The 23,888-nt window shown below is 36.3% G+C and overlaps 1 protein-coding gene across 10 annotated transcripts in view; it reads left to right on the top strand.

Moving 5' to 3' along the window:
• The window catches only part of ATM (ATM serine/threonine kinase), a 149,539-nt gene that overhangs the window by 69,762 nt on the left and 55,889 nt on the right, over positions 1-23,888 (top strand). For 7 of the 10 annotated variants that reach the window (XM_070384262.1, XM_070384263.1, XM_070384265.1 and 4 more), the window contains 10 exons: positions 2,105-2,279; positions 2,827-2,991; positions 3,795-3,927; positions 5,185-5,280; positions 7,752-7,923; positions 12,037-12,178; positions 13,770-13,946; positions 18,378-18,555; positions 20,427-20,514; positions 23,114-23,269. In XM_070384262.1, coding sequence (XP_070240363.1) covers positions 2,105-2,279; positions 2,827-2,991; positions 3,795-3,927; positions 5,185-5,280; positions 7,752-7,923; positions 12,037-12,178; positions 13,770-13,946; positions 18,378-18,555; positions 20,427-20,514; positions 23,114-23,269 — 1,482 coding nt within the window. Of the gene's footprint in view, positions 1-1,539; positions 2,058-2,104; positions 2,280-2,826; positions 2,992-3,794; positions 3,928-5,184; positions 5,281-7,751; positions 7,924-12,036; positions 12,179-13,769; positions 13,947-18,377; positions 18,556-20,330; positions 20,515-23,113; positions 23,270-23,888 lie in introns of those variants that run through there. The other 3 variants (XM_070384268.1, XR_011467070.1, XM_070384269.1) reach the window with 3 other exon arrangements.

Here is a 23,888-nt window from a genome sequence, read left to right as displayed (position 1 = left end):
TCATTGGGGATTTGATTTTGCATTTTCCTATTAATTACTCATGAATATCTTTTCATGAGCTTATTGATGATTTGTATGTCTTGTTTGGAGAAATGTCTATTTAAATCCTTTGCCCATTTTAAAAATTGGATTGTCTCTCAAATCAAAAACTGATTTGAGAGAATAGCATTGAAACATATTACCATATGTGAAATCGATCACCAGTCCAAGTTCAATGCATGCAACAGGCAATCAAAGCCAGTGCACGGGGACATCCCAGAGGGATGGGATGGGAAGGGAAGTAGGAGGGGGGTTTGGGATAAGGGACAGTACAATAAAAAAGAGAAAAAAAATTGGATTGTCTTTTTGTTGTTGAGCTGTAGGAGTTCTTAATATATTCTGGGATTGAACTCAGTGTGTGATTTGCAAATATATTCTGGATATTGAATTCATATGTGATTTGCAAATAGTTTTTCCCATCCTATAAAATTTTTACTTTCCTGATAATGTCTTTTGATGAGCAAATGTTTTTAATTTTGATAAGGTCTGATTTATCTAATTTTTCTTTTGTTTCATGTGTTTTTAGTATTGTAGGTAAGAATGCATTGGCAAATCTAAGGTCATGGAGATTTACCCTTAGAGTTTATTCTAAGAGTTTTATGATTTTAGCTCTTAGATTTAGGTTGTTGATTCATTTTAATTTTTATAAATAGTGTGAGTTAAGGGTTCAGTTTCATTCTTTTGCATGTGGAAATCTAGTTGTCCCAGCACTATTTATTAAAGACTATTCTTTCACCCTTGTCAAAAATCAGTTAGCCACTGATGTATGGGTTTATTTCTGGATTCTCAGTTCTATTCCACTGGTCTTTCCTTATGCCAGTACCATGCTGTGTTGCTTGTTGTTGTTCAGTTGCTAAGTCATGTCCAGTTGTTTTCAACCTCAGGGACTACAGCATGCCAGGCTTCCCTGTCCTTTGCTATCTCCCAGAGTTTGCTCAGACTCATGTCCATTGAGTCAGTGATGCTATCCAAATATCTTATCCTCCGTCGCCCTCTTCTCCTCCTGCCTTCAATCTTTCCCAGCTTCAGGGTCTTTTCCAGTGAGTCGGCTCTTCACATCAGGTGGCCAAAGTACTGGAGCTTCAGCTTTAGCATCAGTCCTTCCAATGAATATTCAGGGTTGATTTCCTTTAGAAATGACTGTGTTGCTTACTGTAGCTGTATAGTAACTTTTGAAATCAGGAAGTGTGAGTCCTCCATTTTTCTTCTTCTCTTTCAAATTGTTTTGACTGTTTGGATACCTTGTAATTCCATATGAATTTGTTGACCAGTTTTTCCATTTATGCAAAAAAAGTGCTGGAATTTAGATGGATATTGCATTCAATATGTGACTATTTTAGATAGTGTTAATATCTCAACAGTTTGTCTTCCAGTCCATGAATACAGGATGTTTTTCCATTTAGTTGGGTTTAATTTCTTTCATCCATGCTATATAATTTTCATTGTACAGGCGATTCACATCCTTGGTTAAATTTATTCCTAGATGTTTAATTCTTTTAGGTGCTATTGCAAATGGCAACCCACTCCTGTACTCTTGCCTGGAGAATCCCATAGACAGAGGAGCCTGGTGGGCTACAGTTCATGGGGTCACAAAGAGTCGGACATGACTGAATGACTGTCACTTCACTTCTGCTCCATCCAAAACTAAGGACCAGGATCCCATATTAGAAACGGGATCTAAAGTTTTCATGAATATTGCCAGGCTGAGGACGATGTGAGGCAAGGACAAGTAAAATCACCACAAAGCTTTCCTAGTTTTTAAGTTTCCTTTTTCTTGATTCAGTGATTGCTTGATTGTTGCTGTTTTACAGAGTTCTAACAAAGTTCATACAGTTTGCTCGTTTTTCACTATTTCTGTCAGGGGAGCTTGGAGCTGCCTACTCTGTCATTTTCTTGATGTCGCTTCTGTTTTTGGCTTTTAAACATCCAGTTTTAAAGAATTAGATGTAAAACTAACTTTTATGTCATGCCACATCAGAATTAGAGCTGTTGAATAATAATGACCTTTGAACAATTTGATATCAAAGTAGTGTCCTGTAACTTATTGTTTTTTCCCCCACATTAGGCCTTCTCGTTTCATGGATGTGTCATTACGTAGCTTCTCCCTTTGTTGTGACCTATTAAGCCGGGTTTGCCACACAGCGGTAACTTACTGTAAGGATGCTTTAGAAAGTCATCTTCATGTTATTGTTGGTACACTTATACCCCTTGTGGATGATCAGATGGAAGTTCAGGAACAGGTAATTTCCCAAATCATGTTCAAAATGATATTTGAAATATATTGATAAAGTATTCTTGGAAAGCACTGTTTTTTTATGTTTACTTGGTGTAATCAGTAATTTTAGTGAAAATAGTCTTTGAAAAATGACGGGGAAAACATTCTCAATGAATTAATCCTTGTAATCTTTTTGTTATAGAGCACCTAGTAATTTTGATCTAATAAATAACCTGATTTCTTTCTTATTTATACTGAAATGTAGAGGTAGTCAAAACTAGGGATCCAGTTCACACTACTCTAACGGTGTAAGAGATATTATATGAAATGCTTCAGTAATATTGACAACCGTGTTCCTCAGTGTCCATCCCACAGTAAAGGCCCTACATGTTTGTTGAATTATTTGAAAGCCCAGAAACAGTAGTAGCTAGGTGCCTTAGTAGTGATTAGAACATTTTATCTAAACCAGGTTAATAGAGTTTTTATCATTTATCACAGTGGGTTTCTTTGTTTTACTTTAACATAGAATTAATCCATTTCTCTTGATTTTTTCCTTTTTAAATTATGTTTAGGTATTGGACTTGTTGAAATTCTTAGTGATTGATAACAAGGATAATGAAAATCTGTATATCACAATTAAACTTTTAGATCCTTTTCCTGACCACGTTGTCTTTAAGGATTTGCGTATTACTCAGCAGAAAATCAAATACAGTGGAGGACCCTTTTCACTTTTGGAGGTAATAATTATTCTGTCATCTTGCTATTTTGTATTAGAGAGGATAGTAGTACTTTCTGGAAGCCTCTAATCCTCTCAGAGGAAAAACTGGTCTTTTTAAAAAATTATGATTAAAAAAGCGTAACCTGAAATCTGTCCTCCTAACAGATAAAAAACTGAATTTTTAAATATACTCTTGCTTTGCACTAAAAGTATAAATATCAAAGTTTCTTGGTAAAGATCTGAATTTAAATATTAAAGAAGTATAATATAAAATATGCTTGATGAAATATACACATAAGATTCATTAATTTCTCAAAATTACCATCTGATCCTCTGAAGGAAAATATAATGCTTGAATTAGAGATGGTATGTAACTTTTTGAAGAGTTTTTCAGGTTTTAATCTTGTTTAACCCTTATAAATTTCAAAACTATGTTCAGATGTTTTCCTTATAAATCTTACTATAACTTTACTCTATATTTGGCTATAATCAATATGAAAATATAGTTAAATATATTGAGACATAAAACTAGAATTGTAGTGATAAATAAATACAAGTTTAAGTTTTTCCCTCTAATTGAGTATGCTATAACAATCTTAAACTCTAAATATTTTATCATGAGAGAGTCTATTAGAATTTAAATGATTAAAACACTAAGATTTGAAGTGAAATAAGTAACTTATTTCCACCTTGTTTAGTAGTAACAGTGATAAGAATCAGTGTCTGTGGAAGGCATTAACTGATTTTTAGAAATTTTATTTTACAGACTCAACCAATAAATGTCAAAAGCAAGTTACATTTTTAGCTGATTTTCTCTTTTAGGAAATTAACCATTTTCTCTCAGTAAGTGCTTATGATGCACTTCCATTGACAAGGCTTGAAGGATTGAAGGATCTTCGAAGACAACTAGAGCAACATAAAGATCAGATGCTGGATCTTATGAGAGCATCTCAGGGTACTCATTTTAATGACTTGGGTTATTTGTATAAGTTTCTTTTTGAAAGAATCTCTTAAAATTCTTGCTCTTGGTTTAATTGCCACAGATTTAGTTCAGACCCTAATCATTTCTCATCTAGTTATGAAAGACTTTCTAAGTTGTATCCTTACCTTGAATTACTACCATTTTATCCATGTAAATGTGGACCTGTGCTGGAATGTCCAAATTTATTCTACCGCTTAAAAAAATGTTAACAATTTGCTACTGCCCAAAAGAAAAATTTGAGTTCTTTAAAAGGAAGCATGCAAAGTAATCTCTCTGCCTACTACCCCAGTTTATTTAAATAAAAAAAACATTTCATTTTAAGCATCTTAGCCATGTATGTGTTTTGTTTGTATGTATGTATGTGTCTGTTTTGTATCTACACACATATTTGTATGTGTTTCTAGCTTTTTTTTTTAACTTAAGAAAACTCCCATTTTTAAGTTGATTTGATTTTAGTTTTTAGGTTACTACAGTACTGCACTTGATGGAAATATTTTCTACTTATGTTTTGATTTTCATCATCCTGTGCTCATTAACTTCATATTTCTATTCTGTGATTTTTGTCCTCAGTACTTTTAAAAATTAATTTTGTTTTGACCATCTGAATTCTGAGTTTCTAGAATATTTGTTCTTGAGGTATATAAATGTATATACATGTATATATATATGAAACATGAACTTTCTCTTTGTATATCTAATTCTTGGGTATTTGGGTATTTTATTGATTCATACCAATATAGCCAATAGATGTTTGTAGCTATTTAAATTTAAATGACTTAAAATTCAGTAAAATTTAAACTTCAACTTCTTTATTGTATTAGCACATGTCAAGTTCTAAGTAGTAACATGTGGCTTGTGGCTGTCATTGGACAGCATGGATTATAGACCATTATCACCATTGCAGAAAATTCTATTGGACAGGGCTGGTCTATTCTAAATGCAAGAGGCTAAAAAACCAGGCATTCTCCCAAGGTTCCTTCTAGTTTAATGCTGAATAATTTTTGTGTTTCTAAATGTGATTTTGCTAAAGGTCTTGATTTCTCTGCACAACTTGTTAAGACATTTTTCTCTCTCTGTCTGCCAAATATTGCTGCTAAATGTTTTTACATGATTCTATTGAAGAAGGAAATTTAAAGTTTTCTAGTCACACAATTTAATATATGAGCATATTATAAAGGAAAGTGTTGTCTCCACCATAACTTAAACTAGTTTTTTCAAAACCGCTTCTAGATAACCCTCAGGATGGCATAATGGTGAAGCTGGTTGTCAGCTTGTTGCAGTTATCCAAGATGGCAGTAAACCACACTGGTGAAAGAGAAGTTTTAGGTAATCTATTTGGCTTAGTGAATATGAGCTTTTTTGTTTGAGTGGTCATCTACATAGCAATTTAAAAATCAGTAAAATTTGTTGTCTGAAATACTGGGGAAATGTGAGGTGCTAGTTCGATTTCTGTTTAGTTCAAGTATCCTTAAGCAGCCCTCCTTTCATATTTTCCTTCCTTAGACATTCATATAAAGTAAAAAGTTAGTAATTAATATATATGCATAACTATTAATTTGAAAATGGCTTGTACATATTTACTGGAGAGGGGAATGGTAGACACTTCATTATTCTTGACTTGAGAACCCAATGAACAGTATGAAAAAGCAAAAAGGTATGACACTGAGAGATGAACTTCCCAGGTCAGTAGGTGCTCAGTATGCTACTAGACAAGAATGGAGAAACAGCTCCAGAAAGAATGAAGAGGCTGAGCCAAAGTGAAAACAACACCCAGTTATGGATATGACTGGTGATGGAAGTAAAGTCTGATGCTGTAAAGAACAATATTGCATCCGAACCTGGAATGTTAGGTCCATGAATCAAGGTAAATTGGAAGTGGTCAAACAAGAGATGGCAACAGTGAACATCGGCATTTTAAGAATCAGTAAACTAAAATGGACCGGAATGGGCAAATTTAATATGGATGACTGTAATATCTACTACCGTGGGCAAGAATCCCTTAGAAGAAATGGAGTAGCCCTCATAGTCAACAGGGCTTCCCTTATGGCTTAGCTGGTAAAGAATCCACCTGCAATGCAGGAGACCTGGGTTCAATCTCTGGGTTGGAAAGATCCCCTGGGGAAGGGAGAGGCTACCCACTGCAGTATTCTCCTCTGGGGAATTCCGTAGACTATACAGTCCATGGGGTTGCAAAGAATCGGACACTACGGAGGAACTTTCACTTTCACTCATAGTCAACAAAGAATCCGAAATGCTGTGCCTGGGTGCAGTCTCAAAAGTGACAGAATGATCTCTGTTCATTTCCAAGGCAAACCATTCCATATCACAGTAATCCAAGTCTATGTCCCAACCACTAATGCCAAAGAAGCTGAGGTTGAATGGTTCTATGAAGACCTAGAAGACTTTCTAGAACTAACACCCAAAACAGATGTCCTTTTCATCATAGGGGACTGGAATGCAAAAGTACGAAGTCAAGAGATACCTGGAGTAACAGGCAAGTTTGGCCTTGGAGTACAAAATGAAGCAGGGCAAAGGCTAACAGAGTTTTGTGAAGAGAACACACTAGTCATACCAAACACCCTCTTCCAACAACACAAGAGACGACTCTACGCATGGACATCACCAGATGGTCAATACTGAAATCAGATTGATCATATTCTTTGCAGCAGAAGATGGAGAAGCTCTGTACAGTCAGCAAAAAGAAGACCAGGAGCTGACTGGCTCAGATCATGAACTCCTTATTGCAAAATTCAGACTTAAATTGAAAATCTATAGGAAAGCTACTATCAGAAAAATAAGTGGATTCAGCAAAATTGCAGTATACAAGATCAACATGCAGAATTCATTTGTGTTTCTGTACACCAGCAGTGAACAATCTAAAATGGAAATTCCATTGCATTTACAATTCCATTTATAATAGCACTTAAGAGAATTACATACCTAGGGTAATTTTAGTTAAGGAGGTGAAAGACTTATACACATTCTGTTTTTTAGAAGTAAGTCACTAAGTACAGCCAACACTCAAGAGAGGAATAGGCTCCACCTTTTGAAAGGAGAATTATCAATAATTTTTTAACATATTTTATTAAATACCATAATGACAGGGGAAGAACATGAGGCAGCCCTCTGGCATCCTGAAAACATCTATCTTCATTTGGGTAGTGAGAATATAGGTGGAAAGAAAATATATGTGCCTGCATGTATATGTGAATTTTCACTGAACTGAGTGTGTAAAATTTATGAACTTTATGTAATACCTCAAAAAAAAGTGGATACATACAATGGCTATTGGAGAAGGTAGTGGCAACCCACTCCAGTATTCTTGCCTGGAGAATGCTTTGGACGGAGGAGCCTGGTGGGCTGCTGTCCATGGGGTCGCACAGAGTCACACATGACTGAAGCGACTTAGCATGCATGCATGCACAATGGCTATATTTAGACTTCCTGAATATCTACATTTTACTAGTTAATCTATCTCTTGGATATGATTTTATAAGGGAAAATATTACCCACATGGATGATATGTAAAGGAAATGATACAATATTTTGTAGCTTCTTGAATCTATTGAACATCTATGAAGTGAAGTGAAGTCGCTCAGTCATGTCCTACTCTTTGCGACCCCATGGACTGTAGCCTACCAGGCTCCATCCATGAGATTTTCCAGGCAAGAATACTGGAGTGAGGAAACATTTAAATGTTAAAGGATGACAAAAACATATTTTTGAAATTAGAAAATTTCTGTTTTATATATGATCTCTTAGCTATAACTTTACTGAATTGGAATTTCTATATGTAGAGGCTGTTGGAAGCTGCTTGGGAGAAGTGGGTCCTATAGATTTCTCTACAATAGCTATACAACATAGTAAAGATACATCTTATACCAAGGCTCTTGAGTTATTTGAAGATAAAGAACTTCAGTGGACCTTCGTAGTGCTGACTTACCTGAATAATACACTGGTAGAAGATTGGTGAGTATTTAATGATACCTTGTGTCTGATAGCACTTCCTCAATTTGACATTCAAGATTGATACCTGATATAAATTAACATTTCCAATAACTAAAGCTTTCTCCTTTAAGTTGCCATACTTTTGGTCTTAAATATTTAGTCAAAATCATTGTATTTTTATTAATTCACATAATTACTAAAACCCTATCTGCCAGGTGTTTATTATCATGATGTATATACAAGACGAGGTGCATGTTAAATTTTAGTGAGAGTGAAATCGAAAGTCGCTCAGTCCTGTCTGACTCTTTGCAATTGCATGGAATAGTCCATGGAATTCTCCAGGCCAGAATACTGGAGTGGGTAGCTGTTCCCTTCTCCAGGGGATCTTCCCAACCAAGGGATCGAACCTAGGTCTCCCGTATTGGGGCAGATTCTTTACTGGCTGAGCCACCAGGGAAGGGTAGACTAGACAAATAAATAGTGCAAAACTACCAAGTGGTTCCACAGAAAGCATTAGGATAGGGGAATATAAATGGGGGTATTTTGGGCACTTGTCGAAATCAAAGGTACCACTTTCCTCTCAACTAGACGTTTTGATTCTTTTTTTAAAAAAAGTTTTATTTTATATTGAAGTATGATGGATTAACAATGCGGTGATAGTTTCAGGTGGACAGAAAAGGGACTCGGCTATATTATATCCTTTCTCTCTCAAACTCACCTTCCATCCAGGCTGCCATATAACATTGAGCAGAGTTCCCTGTGCTTTATATACAGTAGATCCTTGTTGGTTATCCACTTTAAATATAGTAGTGTGTATGTGTCAATCCCAAACTCCCTATCTCTCTCCTTCATCCTTCCCCCTTGACAACCATAAATTCCTTCTCCAAGGCTGTGAGTCTGTTTCTGTTTTATAAATAAGTTCACTTGTATCCTTTTAAAATAGGTAATAGAATGGGAATTACAACTCCAAAAGTTTTAAGCTAATCAGACAGGGCTTTCTTTTTCCCATTAATGCTCAATACAAAACAAAATGGCAACAGTTAGTATAATTTCAGCTTGCTGATTATGAGATTACTTTTGCTTTCTCGTCCCCTCCCCATTTATCTATTTGCAGTGGAGAAGGCAATGGCACCCTACTCCAGTACTCTTGCCTGGAAAATCCCATGGACGGAGGAGCCTGGAAGGCTGCAGTCCATGGGGTCGCTGAGGGTTGGACACGACTGAGCGCCTTCACTTTCACTTTTCACCTTCATGCATTGGAGAAGGAAATGGCAACCCACTCCAGTATTCTTGCCTGGAGAATCCCAGGGACAGGGGAGCCTGGTGGGCTGCTGTCTATGGGGTCGCACAGAGTTGAACACGACTGAAGTGACTTAGCAGCAGTAGCAGCAGCAGATGGTAAAGCGTCTGTCTACAATGCAGGAGACCTCGGTTCAGTCCCTGGGTTGGGAAGATTCCCTGGAGAAGGAAATGGCAACCCACTCCAGTACTCTTGCCTAGAAAATCCCATGGACAGAGGAGCCTGGTGCAGGCTATTGTCAGTGGGGTCTCAAAGAGTCGGACACGACTGAGCAACTTCACTAACTTACTTATGTATTATTTACAGACCCTTGAACAACGTGAGGGTAAGGATGCTTTGCTTAGTGGAAGGTTCATATATACTTACAGTTGGGGCTCTCTATCCATGGTTCTGTATCTGAGGAGTCAACCAACTGCAGATGGTATAGTATTTGCTATTGAAAAAACTCTGTGTATAAGTGGATCTATACAGTTCAAACCCTTGTTGTTCAAAGGTCAAATGGATTTATTTTTGATATATTTGAGCATTTCATCACCACCATTTTTGGGGACTGGGTTCAAACGATTTTTGCCCACAATTGGGCATGTTTCTAAGGTGAATAGGGCTTCCCAGGTGGCCTAGTGGTAAAGAATCCACCTGCCAATGCAGGAGAAGCAGGTTCAATCCCTGGGTCAGGAAGATCCCCTGGAGAAGGAAATGACAACCCACTCCAGTCTTCCTGCCTGGGAAATCCTGTGGACAGAGGAGCCTGGTGGGCTACAGTCCATGGAGTTGCAAAGAATTGGACATGACTGAGCAGGCATGAACTCCCATACTATGGTGAAAAGCTATTTTGCATCTGTTTCCCTGTAACACCCTCTCCTTCTCTTGGGGAATAAATGATTGGCAATAATGTCTACTTGCTATGTTTTCATTGTTGATTTTAAGGACATGTATCTTTCTCTCTTGTATTGTTGTTGTTACAGTGAAAGGGCTGGCATGGTTTCCTTCCCAACATTTTGTTAGAAAAATTTTCAAGCATACAGCGAAACTGAAAAAATTTTGCAGTAAATACCCATATAATTACCACCTAGATTTTTACTATATTCTGCCATTATTATCCTTATTTTATCACATTTAGCCATTTTTCTATTCATTTTTTAATTCATCTCATTCTAAAAAAATATATTTCAAAGTATCTGATACAGATTTTGAAGAGATTTTCCACAGAAAATTTGCAAGCTTTGTGTTTCACTTGTTACACAGTAATTTGCAATTGATTTTTCAGAAAAAGGTGCACAAAAATACCAGTGTAACTTAAACTTGAGAACCGCGGGGAATAGGTACAGTTTGTTTTTCCTGTCTTTTTTGTAAGAGGAAAAAAATCATTACATGTTTGAGGGACCTCAGGTATACAAAGGGATGTTGACTAAGGAATTCACAGAATCATGGAAGGCTTCTGTGAGGAAATGTAATTTAGTGGATCTGAGTGTTGAGGAATTAACTGGAAGATGATTAGGAATAAAACATTCCAGGCAGGGAATAGCTAGAGTAGAAAGAAGCTTCATGTGTTTGAGGATCAGAAAAAGCCTGGTGTGGAAGAAGATGATGTGAAATTAAATTAGAAAGGTCTGACTAATTCTGATTAATAAATTTGATTTTATTTGAAATACATAAGGAAGCTGTGGAGTTTTAAGCAGTGTAATCATGATGCAACTAATCCTTTTACTGGGACTTTTATATGGCAAGTGGCTTGTGATAGGGCAAAAATGGAAATAGGATGCCTGATTATGAAACTGTTGCAGTAGTCCAGAGGAAGGGTGGCAGAAGGCAGGTTTCCCTGCTGGCTCAAATAGTAAAGAATTTGCCTGCAATGCGAGAGACCCAGGTTCGATCCCTGGGTCAGGAAGATCCCCTGGAGAAGGAAATGGCAACCCACTCCAGTATCTTTGCCAGGAGAGTTCCATGGACAGAGGAGCCTGGTGTGCTATGTATGGTCCATGGGGTCACAAAGAGTTGGATGAGACTTTCACTTCACTTTCAGTGAAGATGAAATGGAACCTGGGGATATTTTTAACACAGAGCAGCAGAATCTGCTGATGAATTTAATTTGGAGGAGATAGGGAAAGATAGCAGAATGAAGGATGAATTCAAGTTTAGGGTTTATGCTTCTATGTCTTAAATTGAGACTCCTAAAAGGACTTAAGCCTTTACTTGATAGCTCATTATCATATATAGTATCAGGCTTTAAGACATTTTATGTCAGCTATCATATTTTCAGTACTGTTGTATTACAGTCCCCTTTTTCTTAATTTTTTGAAAAAGAGAAGGACCTTTAATTTTTTATTAGAGATTATAGAGTCTTACCTAATAATTCCAACTAGCTTTTCACTTACGGTTCGTTTAAAATTGCTCTAGACAATAATGTTATCATTTGTAGGGAAATTCCATTCTCTGTTACCCCAAATTATTTGTTCCTCATAGAGAAAATGTTATCAAAATATTTTTTGTGGGTGATTAGTATTCTGTCATTCTCGTTCATCATTAGTCAATATTATTTTCAAGTATTTCTTTTTATGAGACTTTTAAATTTATAGTAAGTCATAAACTTTCTTATAGTGAATGAAAGGAATTGCTGTTACAGTGATTAGTAACTCAGGTTTACTAAAGGAATATTAAAAAGTGCTTGGTAATTGTTTGGTATTACCCAATTTTATAGGTATAAAATTTCCTAATAAATGCAAAGGTTTCCTAATATAATTTAAGGTTTTAATTTTTTCATAAGGAGTTGCTTCACATTCATTAAGATTAATATTGATATATTTTGTGGTGTTTGAATTGTATGTGTTTTTCAGTGTCAAAGTGCGAGCAGCAGCTGTTACCTGTTTGAAAAGCATTTTAACCACGAAAACTGGACATCGTTTCTGGGATATTTATAAGGCAACAACTGATCCCATGCTGATCTATCTACAGCCTTTTAGAACATCAAGAAAAAAGGTCTCTCAAATAATGAATGTTTATTGATATACCCAAATATAGTGGATATTTGCTGTGGGCTATGAATGTCATATTGCTTAATTATGCTAACACTTAATGTTTTTGGAAATAATTTCAACTATAATTTGAATCCAAGGGATTTGTATTTTTAGTTATGGCAGTGTGGAAAATCTGAGAGAGGTAGCCTAGAGAAATTATGGTTGATTTGGGGGTGCATAGGAGGAGTTCTTAATGACAGGCTTTTTTTTCAAGGAGTGGAAAACCCCTTTCTTTGACTAGATACAAGCCATTGCTCCTGGTGTGGTTTATAGGTATTGTGATAATAAGTTAATGTGAAATTTAAGATGACCTAGATTTCTCCCTTTTTCATGTTGATGTCAGACATAACAAGGTTCCACTGAAAGGACTCTATGAAAGAGACTTAAGAACCTTTACTTTATTAATCTAAGCATTTTATAGCTTATTTAAAGCATTCTTTAATACTTTCTTTTCATAAAGCAACTGAGAAATATGCCATTGAGTTTTTACCAATTTAACTTCAGTAACATAATGTATCATAAATATAATTTTGGTCTTAATGAAATTATTGGCAGTATAAACTTATTAATCATTCCTGAATATTATAAATTATAAAATTATAAGTAATATTATAAATTACAAACTATTATAAAGGAAATCAGTCCTGAATAGTCATTGAAAGGACTGATGCTGAAGCTGAAGCTCCAGTACTTTGATGTGAAGAACTGACTCATTGAAAAAGACCCTGATGTTGGGAAAGATTGAAGGCAGGAGGAGAAGGGGACGACAGAGGTTGAGATAGTTAGATGGTATCGACAACTCAATGGACATGAGTTTGGGCAAACTCCAGGAGTTGGTGATGGACAGGGAGGTTTCCCATGCTGCAGTTCATGGGGTTGCAAAGAGTCAGACACGACTGAGGAACTGAAGTAAACTGAATATTGTAACCTGTTAAACATTGCAGTTTTAAGATTTTAAAATTTCATTTCATCCTGAAATCAGTTCTGTATGGTAGATACGGACTGGTTACATATTTAAGGCAAAGAGTCTGTGATTCAACATACCACTAATAAACTGAGAGTAGAAGTTTCCTCCTGTTTAGATCAGTAAATTTTCACCAGATTCTACCTTTCATAAGCATAATTGTCTTTTAATTTTTAAAAGTAACTGATGTATATAGATTTAGTTTTAACTATATTTAGTTTTATTTGGCAGAGAATGCAATGGCACCCCACTCCAGTACTCTTGACTGGAAAATCCCATGGATGGAGGAGCCTGGTGGGCTGTAGACCATGGGGTCACTAAGAGTCAAACATGACTGAGCGACTTCACTTTAGGAATGGCAACCCACTCCAGTGTTCTTGCCTGGAGAATCCCAGGGATGGGGGAGCCTGGTGGGCTTCCGTCTATGGGGTCGCACAGAGTCGGACACGACTGAAGTGACTTATTAGCAGCAGCAGCAGCAGTTTTATTTGGAAACGTGTTTGTTTATGCCTAGATATTTGTTTGGCACAGGAAAGATAAAATGTGTTTCTGGTTACTGTATTTACGTTTTCTTATCACTTTTTTCTAGTTTTTAGAAGTACTAAGACTTGATAAAGAAAATCCTTTAGAAGGCTTGGATGATACAAGCCTGTGGATTCCTCAAAGTGAAAATCATGACATTTGGTTAAAGACACTGACTTGTGCTTTTTTGAATAGTGGTGGCACAAAAAGTGAAGTTCTTCAGTTATTAAAGCCAATGTGTGAGGTAAGAGGATTAGTCTGACTCATACCCTTTCTACTTCTGCTTTTTCATTTGAGCTTTCTCATCATAATTTTCTTTGCTTGTCCCATTCCATTTTGCTTTTTTGTTCATGTTCATGGCCTATATATAAAGAAAGGTTCTGTGTATTGCACACCACCTTCATGCAAAATAACTTATACTCAGCTGTTGTGAACCCATTCAACAGAGCATCTTTTTATATAGGACTTTTCAGCTGTGAGGTAGCTACATTTCAGAAGAGTTCTAAGGGTGTGTCATAAATAACATGTTACTAATGATAGTTAAAATACAGATGATTAGAAATTATTTGTGTTAACCAAAGGTGTGTTCTAACTTTTTAAATTTACTTTTATTGAGGTCATTGTCATTAACTTTCTGTGATGGTTTTTTTGTTTTTTTTTTTTTAATTTTTATTGAAATATAATTGGTTTACGATGTGTTGATTTCTGCTGTACAGCAAAGTGAACCAGTTATACATGTACCCACTCTTTTTTAGATTCTTTTCCCATGTGGATCTTTAAAGAGTATTAAGAAGAGTTCCCTGTGCTATACAATAGGTCCTTATTAGTTATCTGTTTTATATATAGTAGTATGTGTATGTCAGTCCCAGTTTCCCAGTTTATACCCACCCCCTGTTCTGGAACCATATATTATATTCTACATCTGTGACTCTGTTTCAATTTCGTAAATAAGTCCACGTGTGCCTTTTTTTAGATTCTACATAAAACCTATGATATTACCTTTCTCTGACTTAAGTCACTCAGTCTGACAATCTTTGGGTCCATCCAGGTTGCTGCAAATATCATTATTTTGTTCTTTTTATGGCCAAGTAAAATTCTATTGTATATATATGTACCACATCTTCTTTATCTGTTCCTCTGTTGATAGACATTTAGGTTGCTTCCATGTCCTGGCTGTTGTAAATAATGCTGCAGTGAACATTGCAGTGCATGTGTTGTTTCGAATTATAGTTTTCTCTGGATAAATATGTCCAGGAGTGGGCTTTCAGAATCATATGGTAGCTCTATTTTTAGTTTTTTAAGGAACCTCCATACTATTCTCCAATTGACTATACCAACTTATATTCCACCCCATAGTGTAGGAGGCCACACTTATTGTTTGTATGTTTTTTGATGATGGCCATCCTGACTGTTTGAGGTGATACCTCATTGTAGTTTTGATTTGCATTTCTGGAAAAGGTCAGTTTTCATTCCAATCCCAAAGAAAGGCAATGCCAAAGAATGCTCAAACCACCGCACAATTGCACTCATCTCACACGCTAGTAAAGTAATGCTCAAAATTCTCCAAGCCAGACTTCAGCAATATGTGAACCGTGAACTTCCTGATGTTCAAGCTGGTTTTAGAAAAGGCAGAGGAACCAGAGATCAAATTGCCAACAACTGCTGGATCATGGAAAAAGCAAGAGAGTTCCAGAAAAACATCTATTTCTGCTTTATTGACTATGTCAAAGCCTTTGACTGTGTGGATCACAGTAAACTGTGGAAAATTCTTCAAGAGATGGGAATACCAGACCACCTGACCTGCCTCTTGAGAAATGTGTATGCCCGTCAGGAAGCAACAGTTCGAACTGGACATGGAACAACAGACTGGTTCCAAATAGGAAAAGGAGTGCGTCAAGGCTGTATATTGTCACCCTGCTTATTTAACTTATATGCAGAGTACACCATGAGAAACGCTGGACTGGAAGAAACACAAGCTGGAATCAAGATTGCTGGGAGAAATATCAATAACCTCAGATATGCAGATGACACCACCCTTATGGCAGAAAGTGAAGAGGAACTCAGAAGCCTCTTGATGAAAGTGAAAGTGGAGAGTGAAAAAGTTGGCTTAAAGCTCAACATTCAGAAAACAAAGATTATGGCATCTGGTCCCATCACTTCATGGGAAATAGATGGGAAAACAATGGAAATAGTGTCAGACTTTATTTTTCTGGGCTCCAGAATCACTACAGATGGTGACTGCAGCCATGAAATTAAAAGACCCTTACTCTTTGGAAGGAAAGTTATGACCAACCTAGATAGCATATTCAAAAGCAGAGACATTACTTTGCCAACAGAGGTTCATCTAGTCAAGGATGTGGTTTTTCCAGTGGTCATGTATGGATGTGAGAGTTGGACTGTGAAGAAGGCTGAGCGCCGAAGAATTGATGCTCTTGAACTGTGGTGTTGGAGAAGACTCTTGAGAGTCCCTTGGACTGCAAGGAGATCCAATCAGTCCATTCTGAAGAAGATCAGCCCTGGGATTTCTTTGGAAGGAATGATGCTAAAGCTGAAACTCCAGTACTTTGGCCACCTCATGCGAAGAGTTGACTCATTGGAAAAGACTCTGATGCTGGGAGGGATTGAGGGCAAGAGGAGAAGGGGATGACAGAGGATGAGATGGCTGGATGGCATCACTGACTCGATGGATGTGAGTCTGAGTGAACTCCAGGAGTTGGTGATGGACAGGGAGGCCTGGCGTGCTGCGATTCATGGGGTCTCAAAGAGTCGGACACGACTGAGCGACTGATCTGATCTGATCTGATGTATAGTATCATGTCACCTGACAACAGTACTGTTTCACCTCTTCTTTTCCAATTTGGATTTCTTTTCTTTTTTTTTTCTCTGATTGCTATGGCTAGGACTTCCAAAACTATGCTGAATAAAAATGGCGAGAGTAGACATCCTCATCTTGTTTCTGATCTTAGAGAAAATGTTTTCAGTTTTTCACTGTTGAGTGTGATGTTAGTTTTGGTTTTGTCGTACATGGCCTTTATTAGGTTGAGGTAGGTTCCCTCTATTCCTGCTTCCTGGAGAGTTTTTGTGTGTTGTTGTTTTTTTTTTTTAAATCGTAAATGGGTGTCAAAAGCTTTTTCTGCATCAAATCTGTGACATGCTTTCTTTGTTATTGTTGTTCAGTCACTGACCCAGTCTTTGCAACCCCATGAACTGCAACACGCCAGTCTTCCCTGTTCTTCACTGTGTCTTGCAGTTTGCTTAGACTCATGTCCATTGAGTTGATGATTCCATCCAACCATCTCATCCTGTCCTTCTCCTCCTGCTCTCAATCTTTACCAGTAACAAGGTCTTTTCTAATGAGTTGGCTCTTCACATCAGATGGCCAAAGTATTGGTGCCTCAGCTTTAGCATCAGTATTTCAAATGGATATTCAGGGTTGATTTCCTTTAGGGTTGACTGTTTAAATCTCCTTACTGTCTAAGGGTCTCTCCAGAGACTACTCCAGCATCACAATTCGAAAGTATCAATTTTTTGGTGTTCAGACTTCCTTATGGTCCAGCTCTCACTTTGATTATATGGACCTTTGTCAGCAACGTGATGTCTCTGCTTTTTAATATGCTGTCTAGGTTTTTCATAGCTTTTCTTCCAAGGGGCAGGCGTCTTTTAATTTCATGACTGCGGTCACCGTCCGCAGTGATTTGGGAGCCAAAGAAAATAAAGTCTGTCACAGTTTCCATTTTTCCCCCGTCTGTTTGCCATGAAGTGATGGGACTGGATGCCATGATTTTTTCCCCATTCTCTTGTTTTCCTCTATTTCTCTGGATTGATCACTGGGGAAGGCTTTCTTATCTCTTCTTGCTATTCTTGAAATTCTTCATTCAGATGGGTATATCTTTCCTTTTGTCCTTTGCCTTTTGCTTGTCTTCTTTTCTCAGCTGTTTGTAAGACCTCCTCAGATAACCATTTTGCCTATTTGCATTTCTTTTTCTTGGAGGTGGTTTTGATCACTGCCTCCTGTATAATGTCACAAACCTCTGTCCATAGTTCTTCAGGCACAATATCTATCAGATCTAATCTCTTGAATCTATTTGTCACTTCCAGTATATAATCATAATGCATGTGATTTAGGTCATACCTAAATGGCCTAGTGTTTTTCCTACCTTTTTTAATTTAAGCCTGAGTGTTGCAATAAGGAGTTCATGATCTGAGCCACAGTCAGCTCTGAAATTAGGGTTTATTAAAAATGTAAACTTTTAAACATGACTGTTAGAGCTCTTCATTCTATGTAGAAAAAGTGCTAAAATCCTATTTTCAGCTTTTTTTCTTAAATGTTGATCCTCATTTTCCCCTTTGTCAAATCGATTATTAGTAACACTTTTCACATATCAAGTATTTTTTACAATAGTCACATAGTAATTTTATTTGTAAGCAATATCCTATTTCATTATATGCAAATAGCTTCAACTGGAAATGAACTACTTCAGTGTGACATATATGTTCTATATAGATATTCTAGGTTAGTTTGATTAAAAAAAACAACACTACCTGGTACATATTTTTTTTGTATATTTTTTAGTAGTATATAGAGTTCATGACTTATGTCATTAACAGGGAATGAATATTTTAAGTAAAATGTTTTTACTCAAAACTATTGACTGGATATGTTTGTATATTTTAGGTGAAAACTGACTTTTGTCAGACTGTGCTTCCATACTTGATTCATGATATTCTACTACAAGATACAGATGAATCATGGAGAAATCTCCTTTCTACACACATTCAGGGATTTTTCACTAGCTGTTTCAAACACCCTTCACAAACAAGCCGATCCACAACCCCTGCAAATTTGGATTCAGGTATTCTGTTAAATTTCTCAACTTCATACTGTTAAAGTCTCAGTTCTAGAGAAAGATATTGTTTGAGTCCCATCAAGGCATTTTGTAGGCTTAATCTCATAACCTCTAAACATCTATTCTGCCATCTGTAAAATGGAGTTAAAAGTTGTAACAAGTTTTCTATGAAATATTGTGTGTAAAACACCTAGGATAATACTTAATGCATAGTACCCTCTCATTAAATATAGACTAATATTAATGGAGCAACTGATTGAGTATTTAGTGCATATTAAACACTGTGCTTATTGCTGCCAGAATTACTCATAGTTCTGTGATCTGGGATTACTACAATTAACATTTGGCATATATATTAGTTTTGTTTTTAAAGAAAAATTGGACTATGTTTTCCTTAAACTTTTATAACTTACCCTCCTTCCATGCTGTTGTATAAGAAGTATCTCCCATGCTGAGAGGTTATTAAGGAGAAGTTAAACCAAGAATTGAATACGCATGGGCTTCCTTGGTGGCTCAGTGGTAAAGAATCTGCCTGACAATGCAGGAGATGTGAATTCGATCCCTGGGTTGGGAAGATTCCCTGGAAAAGCAAATGGCAACACACTCCAGTATTCTTGCCTGGTAAATTTTATGGAGAGAGGAGCCTGGTGGGCTATATATAGTTCACGGTGTCGCAAAAGAGTCAGTCGTGACTTAGCAACTAAACAATAGCATCAATACATTGTTGAGGGCTCATTGTTGGTCAGTTTTTCAAACCTAAATTTGAGAAAAGGAAAAGATTTATAGATCTGTGATGTTAACTTACAGATTAATACGCCCTGAATATGTATTATTAATGTATTTTATGTACAAACATAAAACTAGGTACAAATTCACATACTGTACTTCAAGACCAGTACAGTTGACTAAGACTTTTTTTCATCTTTATCAGTTGTTTATGCATGTTTGTGCTATAGCCTTTCAAACATAAAACCGGCCAGTTTTATTTTATGCCAATATTTTTATTGTTGTAAATTAAAGTTTAAATTTCACATGTAAAATCTACTATTGGAAAATATATAGATGTCTATCAAATAGTTTCTTTTCTGGTGTCTGTAAGTCTCACTGCCTTCATTTGAATGTAGTCCGAAGGTAAATTTATCATCTTTACCTCCGTCCCCCAGCCTCCTCCTTTCAGGAAAGAGCATGCAGTGGTTTAAGCCTGAAACCTTTCTCACATGTCTCATCTGATTACCAAATCCTGGGAGTTCTGTGTTATAAATAACGTTAGTCCATCTATTTTTCTTTGTCCACAGCTGCTTTCCAGCTTTGTGGTTCAATACAGTGAAATCTTTCAGTAAATCCTCCATGTTAGTTCTTGTTTCAGCCATCTTACTGTTGTCTGGAACACTATTCTTTCTTCCTCTCCAAATGAAACATTAGTTTTTCAGATACCATTCTTTTCTGTGAAACTCTTCTTGTTCAGAGTTATTTTTTTATATGCCTCTCTGGTATTCTAAACTTTCTCTATCATTACACACATCACACTATGTTAAGAGTGTCTTATGCTAGTCGTTGAGTTCCATTTGGTCAGAAATAGTCTTTCTTATACCATTGTAAACTGAGCACCTACCTAGTACATTAAAAAGTCCTAACTAAATCAATGAATTAGTCCTCTTCAGAAATAAAATATAAATTACAGTTAAATTCTTAATAAGCATATAGTTGCTTTTAAAAGAAAAAGAAATGTCATTAAATTCCATTTGTTGATTCATATTTATTAAGAGCCTGTTTTGTGCTAGAACCTTATAGTGTAGAGGGAGACAATCCCAGACAAAAGGAAGAGGACGCCTAAGCACACCTGTCTGGGACTGATGGGACATCTCTTTCTTTGTCAGAGTCAGAGCACTTTTTTCGATGCCATGTGGATAAAAAATCACAAAGAACGATGCTTGCTGTTGTGGACTACATGAGGAGACAAAAGAGGTAATGTGACTACTGGTTCTTGAGTTTGGGTATTTAGAAGTGTAACTTGTTATTGCTGACTGAATTTTAACATGATTATTTGAGGTAATGCTGTTGCAAGGTGCTGTATTTAGTATGTGTGGTGCTTATATCTCCTTGAAATAAATCCATATGAATAAATCCATATTCAGGGTGGAGCTTTGGTGAAATCAATGTCAGGAACTCTCAATACTTTTTTAAGTGAAGTATAGTTAATTTATAATATTGTGTTAGTTTCTGGTGTTCAGCAAAGTGATTTAGTTATGTATATGTTTTTTTTTTTTCCAGATTATTTTCCAGTATAGTTATTACAAGATAAATTACAAGACTTTGAATACTGTAGGAACTCTGAATTCTTGGAGAAGGAAATGGCAACCCACTCCAGCATTCTTGCCCAGAGAATTCCATGGACAGAGGAGCCTGGCAGGCTACTGTCCTTGGGGTCACAAAGAGTCGGACACAACGAGCGACTGAGCACTGAATTCTAGCCCCAACTATAAGAGTAACAGTGTTATCTTTGCTAAATCATTCAGTCTTTGGGGGCTTTAGTTTATTTCATTTATAGTAATGGAAAAGGAATAGTGATTTTCCAGGTTACTTTTAGTTGCATTGCTCCTCTTTTAACTTTTTTCTTTACTTTTGTCTCAAAAGTAGTTAGAATTATGTAAAAAAGTTCCTTTATTTATCTTTATTATGAAGCACAAGTTTCTTTACTGTGTAACATGGTCCTCAAAATCTGTGCTTCTATATAGTAATACTGTCTATAGCAGTGTTTATTTTCTTGATTCTGATAAATTGCTTTATAATTCAGTATTTTTGTTCCTATTAATTTTTTTTTTGAGATGTTTAACAATGAGTACAGGAATTGATAGAGAGGATGGTTGACAGATTTGTACTGCTCCAGAGTTGACCAGAACCTTAAAGAAATAACGTAGTAGGCCTATAACTTGAATAGGTAGGCATTGATGTCTCATTAGTTTGTACGGTGGTAGTGGCAGTGACTGATAAAGAATGAGAGGGAATAGTGAGAGAAAAATAAAAAATTGGTAGTGGAATTTGGAAAATTTTTTTGACCGAAATGCATTTACATCTTAAAAATTTACTCCCCCTGTATCCTCTTCATCCTTGCTATCTCATGCTTAGAAAAAGAAGTGTTAGGCCTTTCGGTGTCTGTGTTTCTGGTTAGAAAGTTACTGATTCACTATATTGTTTTGTATTGAATCCTCTTGTGAGAAAAACTGTTCAAAACTTTAACTGGCAGCATCTCTTTTCTCAGTGCTGGGATGCAGCTTCACCTCTGAATTATTCATTTTTATATTTACCATTGAGTTAGAGTAGTATTTACTTTGGTTAGCCTTCAAGAAGATAAAATTTCTCAATATTAAGTTTTTATTCTAAGTAAGGCCTTAAGATCCTTGAGAGAATATGGCTGGGACATAGAATAAAGCATAAGGACTTGAGTTCAGGTTCATGTTTCTCAGAATCAGTTCAGTTCAGTCGCTCAGTCGTGTCCAGCTCTTTGTGACCCCATGGACTATACCATGCCCGGCCTCCCTGTCCATCACCAACTTCCGGAGTTTACTCAAACTTATGTCCATTGAATCGGTGATGCCATCCAACCATCTCATCCTCTGTCGTCCCCTTCTCCTCTCGCCTCAATCTTTCCCAGCATCAGGTTTCTTTCAGATGAGTCAGCTCTTCGCGTCAGGTGGCCAAAGTATTGGAGTTTCAGCTTCAACATCAATCCTTCCAATGAACACTCAGGACTGATTTCCTTTAGGATGGATGGACTGGTTTCTCAGAATAGCAATAGTTAAGTCTTGGCTATGTGATAGGCACTTTATTCATCAGCTTTGTACGCATTATTTGCTCATTATAGCTGTTCTCTGAGGTATATATTGTTTCCTGGTTTTGCAAATGAAGAAACTGAGGCTTAAGAGGTTAATTTGCCAAAATTCATACAGCTTGTAGTAGGTAATCCAGCTGGATTTGAACTTAGCTAGTTTCCTGCTTTAATACCAATTTTCTTAACTACTGCTTTGTCAGATTTCTATGAAATTGTTTTGAGAAAGATAATGTCATCCCTTCCGGTTAGGCCTACTGTTATCACCGTGGAAGATTTTTGTTAAATAACCTCAACCTAGGCAATTAGCTCAGAAGAAAATTAACTGCAATAGAAAGACATGTAAATGTGTCTTAGAAGAAACAATATTTTCATTAAATTGATCATTTAAAAACACTTGTGTATGTATTTTTACTGTATACTGTATAGCCTATTCTTAGCCTATGGTCCATGGATCCCTCAGTGGGGGGCAAGTATGAACCTCAAATTTTTATGGGATGATGGCCCATAGCTTTTATCAGATTTTCTAATAGGTATGTGATCCAAAAAAAGTGCTGGAACTCTTTAGCTATGTTATTTTAGGTGTTTATTGTTATATATTGGGGATATGTGGTTTTTGGTTATTTGAATGTAATTTTCGTTTTAACTAGCACTCGCTACCATTGTATTCTATATCAACTTACTTTTGGTATGTAAGTCAAAGAAATGGACGTGACTATATTTAAATTTTTTCTTTAGACCTTCTTCAGGAACAGTTTTTGATGATGCTTTCTGGCTGGAGTTAAATTATCTAGAGGTTGCCAAAGTAGCTCAGTCTTGTGCTGCTCATTTTACCGCATTGCTCTATGCAGAAATCTATGCAGATAAGAAGAACTTGGATGATCAAGAGAAAAGGTAATGGGATTTGGAAGTTTTGGTTTGTAAAATTGGTGTCGACATTGTTTCATTAAAGGTATATATTAAAGATGTGTTTTACTTCCACTCTCCCATTTAAAAGATATTTTAAATAAACACTTTCTACCTTTTAAGGAGAAATGATAATAAAAGTATGTTAAAGAAATAAGCAGTTCTGCCCTGAACTAGAGATGTTTATTACTCAATAATTATAAAAATTACACAGATAACAAACTTCTGGAGGACAGAGATCATCCTTATTTTTCTCTGTATTCCCCATAGTAACTAGCATTGGGAACTTTATATAAGTGATCACTAATTATTTTTCAAATGGTTGAATGATTCCCTAATTTTAAATTAAGTTTACCACTGTTCCCTCACTTTATTCAAGATCCATTTTACTTATTGACTAGAAGTAATGTAACCTGATTGCTTTCTGTGACTAAATTGTTTTCATTGTTTTGGTGTCTACCTGGATTCCTGCTTCTTTTCTTTGCTTTTCCTCTGAGTTAGAACTCTCATAAGAGTTTAACAGGTATAATCTTAGATAATAGAGAAAAGCAAAAAATAGCCAAGAAAGTTGAAAAGTAAAAAATACAGTTTACTGTCCTAATGGCCT

This window comes from Bos mutus, chromosome 15 (assembly GCF_027580195.1).
Source record: "Bos mutus isolate GX-2022 chromosome 15, NWIPB_WYAK_1.1, whole genome shotgun sequence".
NCBI classification, from domain to species: domain Eukaryota; kingdom Metazoa; phylum Chordata; class Mammalia; order Artiodactyla; family Bovidae; genus Bos; species Bos mutus.
The sequence above is the reverse complement of the archived record's forward strand: the minus strand, read 5'-3'. Positions and strand labels throughout refer to the sequence as shown.